Source organism: Amphiura filiformis, chromosome 3, assembly GCF_039555335.1.
Source record: "Amphiura filiformis chromosome 3, Afil_fr2py, whole genome shotgun sequence".
Taxonomy (NCBI): Eukaryota; Metazoa; Echinodermata; class Ophiuroidea; order Amphilepidida; family Amphiuridae; genus Amphiura; species Amphiura filiformis.
This window is the reverse complement of record NC_092630.1, coordinates 71,653,760-71,669,384: the sequence shown is the minus strand read 5'-3', so window position 1 is coordinate 71,669,384 and position 15,625 is coordinate 71,653,760. Positions and strand designations below refer to the sequence as shown.

The 15,625-nt window shown below is 37.9% G+C and overlaps 1 protein-coding gene across 1 annotated transcript; it reads left to right on the top strand.

Annotated features, from left to right (window-relative positions):
• The first annotated feature begins 3,760 nt into the window (after window positions 1–3,760).
• On the top strand, window positions 3,761–14,644 carry LOC140149061 (uncharacterized). Its single transcript, XM_072171216.1, is given in 10 exon segments — window positions 3,761–5,612; window positions 6,852–7,039; window positions 9,210–9,338; window positions 9,776–9,895; window positions 10,451–10,661; window positions 11,254–11,593; window positions 11,846–11,927; window positions 12,909–12,959; window positions 13,851–13,984; window positions 13,986–14,644. Coding segments are annotated over 10 exon segments (2,664 nt in total). The 5' UTR covers window positions 3,761–4,474; the 3' UTR covers window positions 14,257–14,644.
• The last annotated feature ends 981 nt before the right edge of the window (window positions 14,645–15,625 follow it).

Here is a 15,625-nt window from a genome sequence, read left to right as displayed (position 1 = left end):
ATTTCACGTTAGGCAAGAAGGCATTTTTGTTATTTTGGACTTTTTGGATAGTCAATCATCACTGGTGTATACCTGTAACAATTCTCAACTCAAAAATCCATTTTTTTCGTCGCCGCATCCACCGATGCCATGGTAACGGCGGCTATATTGGATTTTTACACACTTAATTATTCAGGTTTTTCAGAAAAATTAAAACAACAATGAGTCTGAAACAACCAATATTTAATTGTTAGAAGCATAATAAAGAGAAGTACAGAGCCCCTGTTCACTTGTAGCAAATGTCTGTCCCACTTGTAGGTCATGTCTTTGTCTACACATAAATGGTGTCTTTGTCTCTGCACTGTTTTGTATTTTGTTATTACTTTAATTTCAGCATGTTCAGGGTGGCCAAAGTTTTCTCGAGCTTTGCTCTTTTTTTGGTCATCCTTCCATTATGTATTATATATATTTTCATTGCGTTGATATGGTAAATAAATAAACTGAAAAAGTGACACTGAAAATTTGCTCTTTTTTGTTTCTCAGACGTTTTTAGATCGTTTTATTTGATTGGAATTCATACTATCAAATCCATTTTTGGTGGCATACCTTGTTACAGTTTCATGCTGCTACGCAGCACTTCATCAGACTGGCAACCCAGCTTCTTCTTCAGTTCCTGAAGTTGATGCCGGTGGCGGCGCTAGAAGCTGGTCGAAAATATTCGGTAAGAAATAATTCCCCTCGTCTCTCTTCATGGTGTTTCGCCCTCGTTTCCTGATCCAAATTGCCTCTCTAATCTGTCTTTTGTTCCTGTTCAAGTTCTTTCGATCAAGTTACTTGTGTACCGGAAAAAGACTCATACGGACCACTACTTGCACTTCACATCTCATCATCCATTAGAACATAAAATTCGTGTTGTGAATACGCTCATGGACAGGAAAGAGAAAGTTGTCTCAGAACCAGCGGTCATCGAAGAGGGGAAAATAAACTAGTGGCAAATGGTGGTCATAGACCACAAACCTAGCTGGGGCATGTTAGTGTTTAAAAGGCATCTGACCCCTGCAAAATGTCCCCCTGGTCGTGAGGTTTGTTCTTACCGAGTTTGAGCCCCATACGAGTTACAGATGTCCAGATAATACAATTCTAAGATTTGACCTCAGATGACCTTTGACCTAACCAATGCATGATGTTCCTTGATGTTCTCCTGGTCTTGAGGTTAAGTTGTCACCAAGTTCGAGCCCCGTACCTCTTACAGATGTCCAGAAAAAGAAATTCTAAGATTTGACCTAAGATGACCTTTGACCTGCCCCCTGTAAATGTTTCAAAAATTTACCCCTGGTCATGAAGTTTGTTGTCACTGAGTTTGAGCCCCATACCCCATACAGATGTCCTGAAAATGCATTTCTAAGACTTGACCTCTGTGTGACCTATGACCCGACCCTTGCAAAATGATCCCCTGGTCATGAGATTTGTTGTCAATGAGTTTGAGCTCCATACCCCTTACAGATTTCTAGATAATGCAATTACAAGATTTTACCCCCTTAATGACCTTTGACCCCAATTCTGTGAAGAAGTTACAGGCACTGGGTATAGCCAATGCATATGTGCAAGTGACATCATGGTGCTATGTAATTTGTGGTAGAAGAGCTTAGAAGAAGCATTTTGAAGGAATTTGGTTATTTACTGGTAATGCCCCCTTAATGATGTTTGACCCCAATTCTGTTTACACCCTATGGATACTGGATATAGCCGATACATAATGTGCAAGTTACGTAATTGTAGGGTGTAACATGTAGGAGGAGAAGCATTTTGAAATTTGTTGCCAGAAAGAAGCAGAATCGGCAGAAAGAAGCAGTACCTAGCTGGGGGGGTGTAAACCCCCAGCTAGGTAAACACGCGCTGAAACAATGCGGATACGTACCCTGATTGGGTCTTCAAACGTGAGGACAAGACCAGATAGCAGAAAAAGTCAACAATTTGCAATATTTTAGTCCACCCCAAGGACAAACGGGACATATCGCAAACTTCGGACTATGTGTATGAGATCCCTTGCAAGAATTGTAACAAGACCTACATTGGCGAAACTTCACGCTTGTTTGGCATAAGGAGAAGCGGTGAAGGCAGCACTTGGGGTACATACTCGGTCACAGAGTGAACAATCGCTCACAGAAGTAAATAAATTACAGACCGCGTTGCGCAAAAAAACCACGTCATAGGTTGGGGGGACGCTAATATCAGATCAAGGGAGGCCAACAGGAACAAAAGACAGATTAGAGAGGCAATTTGGATCAGGAAACGAGGGCGAAACACCATGAACAGAGACGAGAGGAATTATTTCTTACCAAATATTTCGACCAGTTTCTAGCGCCGCCACCGGCAGCAACTTCAGGAAAGAAGAATAAGCTGGGTTGCCAGTCTGATGAAGTGCTGCGTAGCAGCATGAAACTGTAACAAGGTTTGTCACCAAAAATGGATTTGATAGTATGAATTCCAATCAAACAGTTATAATTGACAATCCAGATGAACCTAATACAACATGTTTTAGATCGTGTTTATAAGTAAACATTTATATTGTGTCATAATACAATCAAGTGACGCAAGCGATTTAAGGTGTACTTAGTTTGTACGTAGGGCGCAATGGGAGTTTTTAGCCATATGGTCCTTCGATTATAAACGTAAACTCAAAACAGAATTGCATGCAAATGACAATTTTATTGATATATTTATCGTATTTGGATAAACTCGATGTAGCTGGTGAGTATTGTAAACTATTGAAAACTGGTTTATTGGTTATGAGCTCACATTAAAAGCCGACAAAATTAATTTAATGGGTTTTGGAAGTAATTATGCTTGGTGATTACGCCAATATATCTGACTCTCACTTTGGATGATGGAGTTATCTGCTTATAGTTCAATAGTATATTTCATCTCATTGCATCAATAACTTTAGTAAAACAATTAATGCCATGTTGTAACATTTCCATAAATATAGATTAGTATTTTTTTCCATGAAATGATAGCTTTAACTGTCAGATTAAAAAAAAAATTTGAGCTGAACAACTGAGGTAAAAAAATGGTATTTACTATCCGCACATATCACTCCATCGGTCATACTGCGGTAAATAAACCTATTAATTGACTTGTATAAGCCTTTTTGAAATATGGCGGGCATAAAAGGAGAGGGCGTACTTTGTGAGTGAGTAATCTTTTGTATGCTTATCAGCTGACAAAAGATTACTCCCTGAGATTACTCACTTCAAAGTACGCCCTCTCCTTTTATGCCCGCCATATTTCAAAAAGGCTTATAGGAAGCCCGATACGGAATAAAATTCCGAAATGTTTGAAGTGGGGAGATGAGGCTCATTTATTGCCCCTTTAGGGGCTGTACAATAATTATGAGCCCCAGGGGGGGGGGTAAAATTTCCGAACGGCTCGCCAAAAATCGCTTGCCCCCCCTCTCGGTCCGCCAAAAATCGCTTGCCCCCTCCTCTCGGCCCGCCAAAAAATCTTTGCCCCCCTTTACACATGCCAATTTTTTGGGATCCCAATTTGCAAACTTTAAATGGTCTATATATATGTTGCGAGCGCAGCGAGCAAGAAAATTTGCATATTAAAGCGTTTCCGTACTGTTTTCCTAAGCCTTTTAGAGCGTTTTATTTAAAAGGCGCCCCATGAATGTGTGCCAAAAATCGCTTTCCCCCGCTCTCGGATGGCCAAAATTGCTTGCCCCCCTTTCTGCTTGCCAAAATTTCTTGCCCCCCCAATTTAACCCTCCCTCCAGGGCTCATAATTATTGCACAGCCCCTTATAGTGCAAGGATCTCAAGGAGATTTTTACAATTAACGAATAACACACAAAAATGCATAAAAATGATAAAGAGCTCAAAAACACGGTGGTGCTACCATACATTCCAACAGGTGAACACAGGTGAGGTAAATATATATTTCTAGCGACTTTTATTTCTAGCGACCTCGTTGTCATGATTTAATAGTGTGCGGCAGATAGTTTGCCCAAACTTTGGTGTGCCCAACCTTTGAACTTCATGCATAAGTCTGCAAACAAAAATATTTTTATGCAAATGTAAAATTGTTACTTTTGAACCAGGAAACACTTGAAACATTAAAATTGTACACTTCATTCGGTTTCGTGATCGTTGTGAGAAATTGTGCAGTTTGCGTGGGATTTTATTTCTCTACCATTGTTCCGTTTGGCGATTGTCAATGTACTCGGATCACTGCTGCATGACATTGAAGAATAGAAAACAACTTAGTGCAGGCGCTAAAGGTAATATGCACGCAAACAGACTTGAAGAACGACTGTTGCAATGAACTTGGCTTCGAAATATAGGCATAAGTACATATTGGCTATGTGGTGAAAGGAGTATATTTTTCAACTGGTATTGACCGACCTTTTGCATGATTTTCCAAGCGGCTTGTGAGCAGAACAATTTGCAACAGAAAGAAAGATTTTGTGACAATTGAATGGTCTTATTACCAACATGGCTGAACAAGAGAGCAATCCGAGTGTGGCCGATATAAAGAAGCAATTCAATGCACAAGCTAAAAGCAACGTTCCACCAGTTGTGATTCCGAAAAAGCCTACAGTGAAACAGAGGGTGCTTTCTCCAGATGTAAAAATACAACATCCTCCGTTACCTCAAAAGAAACCCAAACCAGACCAACTACGTAAGATACCTGGATCAGATACGTCAAGTAAGACCCAGCCATCATCGCCACTTGCTCTCAGTCCCAAATCACCAAAAGAGGTACCTGAATGGCAAAAAGAACTACGTCAACACTTGCACCTCGCTGAAGACGACGACAAAGGCGTATCTTCTCCTACCCAAAATAGGCCACAATTAGAAGTACCGGTGGCAAAAACTATCGATTCTTCTGAAGCAACGCAAACACATCACACCTTACCGAAAACGAAACCAGTTTCCAGCGTAGATAATCATAATTTGGGAGGCTCAAAATCGGCGTCGTCCCTTAACCCTCCACCGGTACCTTCTTCTCCGATTCCAGGAAAGCAGTACGTCGAGCCAGATTTACCAAAATTGGAACTGCAGAAAATCATCCTGCAAAAATCTCCCAACAAACTTGACCTAAGAAATGTGGACATCGATAAATTGAATCGCCCTACACACAACCACTACATACCGCGTCAGGAACCAGAGCCAAAGCAACTCGAAGATCTCGCCAAGTTACCCGTTGGAACACCGCATTGGCAAGATGAAGTGCGGGAGCATTTGCAATTCGAAGCCGATGAATCAAAACAAGAAATGGAAAGAAAATCTAGATGGTACCGTAAAAAGACTACACCCAAGTTCAAAAAGGCTCCGAAGAAAAGAGATGCATCTCCCGAACCACCGCCGTCAAACATTGGTTTACTTGATCTGGACACGTGTGATGGTAACACTGACCTTGAACGTTTGGTGTTCTCGCAGAGTCTGCCTCGTATCATCCAAATAAAGGAAGACTTTTCAACTCCTGGTTGTAGTCTCTCTCTAGAGAAGAATAAGGAACTGATGTTACACTTATCTACTAAAATATATCGCGTTCGTGCTATGGATCCGGATGGGAAGGAAATGTGGCTACCAGTACATAGCAAACTGAGATTCGAACGTCTGCTCGTAGGTGAGTCAATGTTTGTGTAAAAAAATGATTTTAATCAAGCTTTGTAGATTCAGGTCAAACTGGGGTGTTTATCTCCATCTTCAAGATATGGACATGATAGACGGGTGTGTTGCAGTATACCAGGTATGATATAGTTAACAAAGGCTTGGTTCAAATCTCTTGGCAATTTGCCTCATTTAAAAATAACAAAGCATTTCGTTATTCCGTTTCTCAAAAATGGGTTGCAAGCAAATTCGAGTCCATGAAGCAGCTGCCAATCAGATTCGGAATTTACAAAAAGGATTTACAAAATATAATAAACCTATAGGCTCAATTCCGTTTTTTATTCCAAGCACTACAATGAGCTACATGTATGTCTATATAACGTTTGGACCGGCATTTATTTAGTGCATTGGCATTTATTTGTATTTTGCACATCATTACCGTGTTTTTTTAAATTTCATTTCATTACCCAATCCGTTACAAAAAGTTAAGTGTTATGCAATACAAATGATATGAACGAATGGCTCGGTTCAAATTTGTTATAATGCATAACAATGGCTAATCCGAAATGTTCGTAAATGCCTATTTGTCAGGGGTTGATTGACAGCTTGTTGGTGCAGGTTGGCCTATTGACAATTATTAACGATATCAAAACGGCTGGCGTATTGATTTCGCATCTCGTGTCCTATATTTGAGTTACAAAAGGTGAACACATGCCGATCAGATAGCAGAAAAACCAGAGGGATACAATGGATGTTTATAACGAGATGGAACAAAATTTGATGACAGAATTAAAGCAACAAAAAAGTGTATGTTTGGCCTCACTTAGTTTGAAAAAGGTCGGTCGGTCGGTCGATTACATTTTACATTACAAAGCTACCTAAATGTCAAAATAATGAGTGACTTGCAATAAGATGCTTTTGTGGTGCTTAATTTACATGTTAAACCAGGTTTTAAGTGATGAATTTTGTTTAAAAACATGTATTTAGATTGCAAAAATAGTAGAAAAGTTTTTCTGGATTTTCAGAAATTAGGGGTTGGTATTCTTTTGTACAGTAAAAACCTTTTTCCCAGTTTTCATGGGGTCGGTCGATTGAGGCCAAACATACACTTGTTTGGCCTAATTACGATATCCAAAATCTAAGACTTGAACCGAGCCAATGCATCAATTGGTCCAGATGTGTAGCCTGGTAACAAGCATTATAAACTTACTGTTGATGATGTTGATAATAAATACCCATGTTTTTTACTCCCAAGATCCCAGACATGATAACAAGGTATACATTGGCACTACCGCCCTAGCCGAAGCTAAACCAATACCAGCATATGTGCGAGTGACTGCCGGTCATGATGGGGGTGATTTGAGCAACACAGTTGAAGTAGATGACATCATAGAGATCAGCCACGTTGAGCTTGATACAGATAACAGGGGAAATCCCCAAAAGGCAAATTGAATGTATTGTCTTGTATTTGTCATACAGTAAAAAGCGATTTTCAAAGACCCGAGTGCCATTTTCTCTGTAGAACAAATCGGTATATTAATAATAATAAAATTAATAACCGTCATACACAATTACCGTAATCTAATCCCATCCCATCCCTAAATAGTGAATGCATTTCAACCTAGAACTAACCTGATGCCAAAGCTCAACAATAACATGTCCAGCGATTTGCGCAAAGCGGTCCTTCATAATGCTCTTCTCCGCCCAATGCAAATGATTTCTCAAGAATTTGCATTTTGATGCCAATTTTCGGCAAATTAGAATTTCCCTTTACTTCGTTATTATCCTTTTATTGGCGTAAAATAAAATATCCCAATGGCTTTCAAAATGACTGGTTTCTGATGTACCCAAAGCTCCATGGAAAATATTATTTCTGTAGTAGGCATATTTGCATTTTCGCGCAAATGCAAATCGTTGGACAACAATAACACTAATAAGGTAGTGCAGCCTTCTCGGGAGGTATTCTGCTTTCGTACCTTCAAATAGTTCAATAATCACGACAAACAAAAAAGGATAGTCTGACTTTTATTTTTGAATCCAATCTACTTTTTAAACGCCAAAGCGCCCCTTTGTTTCCAATATGACATGATGACGCAGTATTAACATAGAGGTTGATGATGGAGTTAAACGATACGGCATTATAGGAATCCTTACATGGAAATTGAAACGCTGCCTTTTCTCTGAAAATCGCTTTCTGTAATTATTTTGACGAAAAGGGCGTAGCCAACCGGTCGGGGTAAAAGCCTGTTTGGTGTCAGGAAGATTCGTCCCGCGCGTTCAGAGGACTTTTGTAGCAGTGTCGTCATTTTCGTTCTGACTATTCGCAGCACTTCAGGGATACTCTGTCCATAGACCCGTGTCTATGCTCTATCCTCCTCATCCCGGGTCCTCACCACTCTGGCTACGCCCTTGGGTGACGGGTGTCTATCATCTCACTCATACCATGCCCTTCTATATGTTATATATTTTTCATAAGATCCGAGACATGATGACAAGCGTTACCATGGCACAACGGCTCTTTGTGAAGCCAAGCCACTTCCAGAGGCTGTCCGGGTAACGGCGGCACATTTCCATGGTGATCCAGCGCAGATGGCTGAGGTTGATGATATCGTGAATATCAGTCATGTCGAGATGGGCAAAGATGACGAAGGAAATACACAAAAGGCAATACATTTTGTTGTTAAAAATGATTTTTATTAAAGCAAAGTTAATAGAAATTTAGGGAATTTGCTTTAGAATACCTAGCCATTTTGTTGTCATTTAAACAGTCGCCGTAATATTCAATACTATACTGATCATCAGCCTTAATTAGAGGTAGTGTTATCATGCTATTTTACTCCCAGCCACAACCCGGTCTAACATCGTAAACATCCCTTTATATAACCATAACCCTGCTTTTTACATACATCCACAATGCTGACCATTAGCCTAATCATGCTAACTTTAAGCCCGACCTAACTCAACCATATCCCAACAAATATCACCACTAACTCTTAACAGTATAAAATCACCGCCCTTATCTCGATCCAGGCCCAAACCCTATACTTAACCCATCGCCTTGATCTTACTAGTAAGAATTTTAACTTAATCTGTAACTAACCCTTAAAATGGCTAGGTTTTCTAAACGTATAGACCGCCATTTTGTCACGGATTGTGCTTTATCCAAATTGGTGTAATGATAATAATTAATATATCTTTCACTTGCACATATTTTCCTCACATATCTTAATACCTTGTACTTTTCTTCATTCTAACACACTTGTCGAACTAACCCTACAGCAAACCCGAGATATAATTGTGATAAGGCTGGGTATATACCGTATTCTAAAAGGAAGCCATCAAGAATTAAAAAGACCGATATCTCATGAGACAAACCGTCATGGGTTTGTTTTAATTTGACACCAAGTTCTACTTAGTAAGAAGTTTATCATGCTGATAACAAATTATCCATGAATGTTTAAGCTTACTTTCAGAGGAAATGTCCTTGAATTTTTGGCGGGTTATTCGAACTCGTTTATACGGCGTATGCCACCTATCGACACTTGGTAAATTTACAATTTTGTGCAATGCGAAAAACTCCATATTTACTAAACCTTTGACGCGTTTTTATCAGGTGGTGATTGGCAAAATTGGAGAACAGTATGTCCATCTTGGAGAAGACTTGAACTATGCCGAGTATACTACAATGCTGTCGGAGGAATTCTTACCAATGTCAGAACTCGTCAAATTTGATTTCCCACAGGTAGGGATTAATTTTGTTCTTCGTCGAGTTCATTCTCAGAAGGCACGACGTTGTCTTATCTTGGGCAGATTGCCTTTTGGCAGATTGTGGCCAACCTGCTTGGTTAAATCTTTTCTCTCGTAATATCTACAATGTGTTACGATGGTGAAACTTCTGAACCCGATGGTATTAATTTAACAAGCGACAAGGCTTCAACGAGTACGCTGTCGGGCAGAAAAGGGCGTCTCGTGGGTCCGACTTCATATGCGCGGTAGGACCAGTCCGCTTGTTTTTTTGTAATCATGCTTATGGATTTCCATCGTGAAAGTCTGACTTTCTACTACCTTAACGGTATGAAATTTCTTATTACCCATTAAGCACACCCGTTTTCCCAAACCAACGACATAATTATGTAAAAATTCACCACAAAATGATGGTTACCATACTTTTTGTCATAGAGAGTGCGTGTGGTTGACACAGAAGGTCAAATACGTGTTCCGAAACGAGAAAGACATCTCAAACTACTAAGTTACGAAAAAGAAACTCACGTCATTTGCACACAACCTAACCAGAATAGGGTAAGTTATTTCTTATGTGTTGCTTTATAAGGTATATAGTATCATAAAACAAAAAGATTGAAAAATCTAAAATCTTGTATATTTTTTCTTGGAGATGGCTTGGGCTTTTAAGACCTTCATTTAGGATTTGGGAGATGGGAATATTCGGATAACTAGAAAGTAATACAATACAATACGTATACAATACACTACAATACAATACAATACAATACAATACAATACAATACAATACAATACAAAGAGCATTTGCACCATTTCCAAAAGGCTCAGAGCGCTAACATGGCTAACAAAATAAAGACCACTTAAAACTACATGTGATGGTTCATCTTAAAATACAAAGTACAATACGAGTGCTTACAAAATAAAGACCTTAATACTACCACTTAAAACTACATTTGATGGTTCATCTTAAAATACAAAGTACAATACCAGTAAGGACAGGTTAAGGGAACAAACTGGGGGGGGGGGGGACAAATAAGTTTTATTGGCAGATGAAGATCGACTAATAATTACGAACAACGTTTCGAATTTTAAACTTATCTGTTTTGTCATCAGGTGATCTCAATCCCTCTTACGTGTCCAGTGAAATTGACTCCAATAACTGGAGACTGGGCGAAATGCAGACAATCCTTACCAGCTATCTACCCACTTGTAAATTTCACGTGGCACGTGTATGACCTTGGAAGACCTGATCTGGAAGACAACTACCGACAAATTGCACAACCTATTCCAGAAGTTATCAAAGATTGGATGCAGAGCTATGAAGGTATATATCCTGTTAATATTATATTTTATATGTGGTTTGTGTTTGTGTGGTTTAGAAACGCCTGATTTGGAAGGAGGACAACTGCTGATAACTGGCACAGCTTATGCCAAAATTAATCAAGGACTGGATGCACAACTATATGAAGGTATGTAGTACGTATGCCCCAATCTGGACGATAACTACTGACAAGATGCACAACCAATGGAAGAAGTTATCTAAAGACTGCACGCAGATTAAAGGTTTAACACTGAAGATCGGATCTGAATGACAAGTGACATATTGCACAACCTATGAAAACAGTTACTCGGAGTTATACAGGTAATCCAGTTGAAACTTACGGTCAATTGTGGTACCTGTGAGCTCCTGTGTGGCTTAGGTAGACCCGATCTGGGTGACAACCACCGACAAATTGCACATACCAGAAGTACTGGAGAGACTGGACGCAGAGCTATGAAGGTAAGACACTAGAAACACACAATCATCTAGACAACTACCAACATATTGTCATATTGCACAACCTATATGCCATATCAAAGCTGTGAAGGAAAGCCACTTTGAACATGTGCATGATCTTGTTTTTCTTGAATAACAGGCAAGACCATTTCAATAGAAGTTGCAGAAAGGCACGTCCAGAACCTGAAAGACCATATTGCAGAACTGAAAAGAGAGAATCACGTGATTAGGGACCGCTTAACAGATAGAACGTCAGACGACTCTGAACCATCACTTCCACCAAGGATCCCTGGAACAGGAGAGCCACCTCCGGCAAGACCACCAAAGTCTGATGCTCTGAAGAAGAAACCAACACCCGCATTAAGAAGGTCTACGAGTGATGGTGGAGTATTGAAAACAACTGTTGTTAAGAATGCTGCAGACTCTGATGAAGAAGACTATGAGACAATACCAGGAGATGATGGTTATGAGACGCCTAAGTGAGTATCAATAAGAATCTGTTATAAATCACATATCATACAACTACCTAAGTGAGTAACAATTAAGAATCTGTTATAAATCAGGTATTACTGCATTATTACCATTAACTTGAAAAGATTAAAATTAAGCATATGATAATTTTCGTTTCATGATAATCAAAATTGTTCCACTCATTCCTTGTAATAGATATTTTTTTTAGACGTCACGCTCATTTATCTTTTTGATTTCTACTTATATCTGCTGAATTGTAGGAGCCTGAAAAACAAAAAACCTAATGCAATTGAAGAAGAAACTGTGTTAGAACTCAAGGCTATACTGCAAAAGAAAGAAGAGGTAAGTGACACTGATTAGCAAAGGTAATTTGGAGGAGCAAAGGTTGAATAGAAGCTTTGAGAACTGATTAGCAAAGGTGGAGCAAATCAATGTTTTTCCTTCATACCATATGGCTGACTGTAACCAAAAAGTAATGTTTTTAATATATTTATAATGGGTTTTTTTTGTATATTCCCAGAAAAATTGTGATAAGGCTGGGTATCTACCGTATTCTAAAAGGAAGCCATCAAGAGTTAAAAGAATTGAGACTGATATCATTTTTACAGAAAACATTTAAATGTTATATAAAGGGAATATAACGTTTGAATAGCATTAAACTTACTTCAAAACATTCTGGCATAATGTGTTGACGAAATATTTTGAAAAATGTATCCTCAAACATATTTTACATTAACATCTGCAAACGTTTTTGTAGTGCTTTTCCATATAAAACGTTTCAGAACGTGTTCATGACATTTATATACAGATATAAGAAAACCAAAATATGTTTATAACCTTCATTGAATAAATTCATCAGATCTGTAGTTTATTCAATAACATCAAGAAATTTCATCATTATCAAGACCAGTCAAAACTTGCGTTTTATGAACTTTGTGGACGTTTCACGCCATGGGAGTGTTGCCAGATCAAAATCACAGACGTTTCAAAACAGCAACACTGCTAACGAAATCAACCAATGGTTGACGAAACGTCCAGAAACGCTGACTGTTCTTGATATGATGAAATTTCTTGATGTTATTGAATGAACTACAGATCTGATGAATTTATTCAATGGAGGTTAAAACATATTTTGGAATATTCACATAACTAGAAACTCTTGTTAGCCTATCATAGAGTACAAATGCATCCAACCATTTACCATTGGATAACATCAAGTGCGAAGGGTTGAGTCAAACAGTTTTTAACAATTTTTTAAAATATGGTTTTTATTAATTTTTTTTATTTCAAAATCAAATCCTTCATTTTTCTTGCAATTTACAGGCCATCAGAAATGCACAAATCAAAGAAGACCATCTGCAGAAGAAGGTTGATGTAAGTCTATTTATAGATTTATACTACGACAATTTACTCTCATTATTAATAGTGTAGCACATAAGCATTGCTTTTTTGTGGATTATGCACCAGTTCAGACTCAAATGTACAACATTTGACCAGGTCATTTAGAACATTTCCAGGGATGGGGCAGCCACAGTTATGAATGCAAGATAGATGTACAGGTACGAGGTACAGGTGCATAGATATTATTTGGCTCCCATCTTTGTACTGTATAAGTGGTCATTTTCGCAACGGTTTATTTACGTGAATATAGAGGTTGAGTAGCGAATTTCACAAATGCACAAATATAAATTGATATATAAGTGATTTCGCAAAATACCAAAATGCCGGGAATGTGAAAATAACCACTTAAACAGTTTAGTGATTGATGGATTAAAGCCTATTTGTATCATAACACTTTTGTTATTCTTCACCTATTGAAATGACATTAATAATACTGCCAGGAAAGGTGTCTGTCTAGAATAAGAAGCTAAATAAAGTGAAAGGGGTAACATATTACATAAATCCTTAAATAGCGTAACCCTTGCTACGGAAACAGAATAGAATGCGAAGCCTGGGTTACCAATTTGCCAACATGGCAAAAAAATTCTCCAGAATCTTTTGAACATTTTGAAATATGATTGTCCATTTGAAACATCTGTCCTACAAAACCGTTAAATAGAGCACTATTGGCTGCATGCATGGCCTCTATACTGTAAGCCTGAAGGCTACTTATAGTGATAGCCACTAGCCTCCCCTCTCCGGTAAGGATTCCCCTTTTCAAATCCTACACTGTGTTGTCTCAAGCAAACAACAACAACTTTAAAAAATAAGTTAAAAATAATAAAAATCAAAATAGTTGATACACTTTCACTCTTATGTTTTCAGTTGTTAGAAGATGAAAAACATAAGTTGGAAAAGAAGGCAAATGAATATGCAATACAAATCCGGCATCTACAGATGGAAATTGACCATGCTTTACAACGAGGAGATGACATATATGACTCAATTGACCGCCCCTATACCAGACAATCAAATCTACAACTCTCCTATGGATCTCAGAGGTGTCAACAATATGTCAACTGAGAATGTGTGCGACTTGCTGCGAGAACTCGATCTCTCTCAGTATGTGGATAGCTTCCAGAAAGAGCAGGTTGATGGGAGTTTACTCGAAGGACTTGAAGAGGACATCTTGAAGGAAGATTTGAAGATGTCTGGATTACATGCCCGCAAGCTGAAGTTGGCAGTCAGTAAACGAAGCAAACCTGTTGTGAATCCGAATGATCCAAGATGAAGTATAGTTCTTGTATTTTAGTTAGGTTTCCATGCTTGTGTAGGCCAATGACAGAACTACTCCCTATTCCTAAAAAATACAGCACCAATGTTTTTGAATTACAATAAATATTGTCCAGTTTTGTTAAATGAAACATAGCTAAATCCTCAAGTGTTGTAGGAAAATTATAAACATCTCAAAAAAGTAATTCCCCCTGAATAATGGCAATTATTCAAAAACGGCCTATTGTATTACAAATCTGTAAAATGTTTTGGAAGCAGAATTTATTTCTGCACATTTTGACACCTCATTTGATGTGATAGCCCAGAAAACAAGAAAACACCGGTCAATTTAATGTAGTGAGGTCCAGATTTGAAAGTTGCACTTACAACAATACAATAACACTAATCATTACTTTCAAATCTTGGGTTACATTGATTTAAATATACGCTGTGACTTAGTCAATTGCTACAAATCAGGTGTCAAAAATGTGCAGAAATAAATTCTGCTTTCAACGCATTTGACAGATTTGTAATACAATAGCCCGTTTTTTAATAATGGCCATTATTTAAAGGGGTAATTCCATTTTTTGAGATGTTTATAGTTACATGCAGTGACACAATTAGGGAACAGACCAAAAGTCTGATGAGTTCCTATAAACAAGTCCTTTTGTTAGTGGGGAGGGGGTCAAAAGTCTGATATTGGTTATAAAAAAATAGTTAAAATATTGGTCAAAGTTGATTTTTTGAGATTGGAATTTTTTTCAATATTATTTAACACTAATGTTATAGTTTTATAAGACATCATTGAACTTTCGAGTTGTTCCTTATTACTGCAGGAAGTGAATATTACATTCATGTTCCACCTTCATAAACATTTCAATTCTATAGTTTTCCCAGGGTTGGAAAAGTCAACAATACAATAATGATTGCTCACTCAGCTGTCTGGTTATGGGCATTCAAGCCAATGCTTGAAAAAATAATGGAACCTATAATACAGGTATCAAATAACTTTTTTTTTTATTATTGTAAAATTAATTTTGGTTACATTTTTTATTTTACTTGATACAAAATAAGAGGTTCACACTGCTACAATTAATTGCCTAGATTCAACAATAATGGAATGTTTTGAAAAATAGTCTTGATTACATGAAGTATGAAACTATTAAAAGTTCAGTATTTTCTTAACCTGTTAACTGTAATGTAAGTTGAACTTCATGCTTCATTGGTATAATTCCTAGGTGTCATATCATGTGAATAACAATAAATGCCATAAATAGAAATGGTTTCAATAGGGTGTATATTAATTCTGAAGCTCAAAAAGGCATAAAAAAAAAGCCTGTTATATGGGTGGACGGAACTTTCAACTAGCATTGGTCGGTCAAGCAATT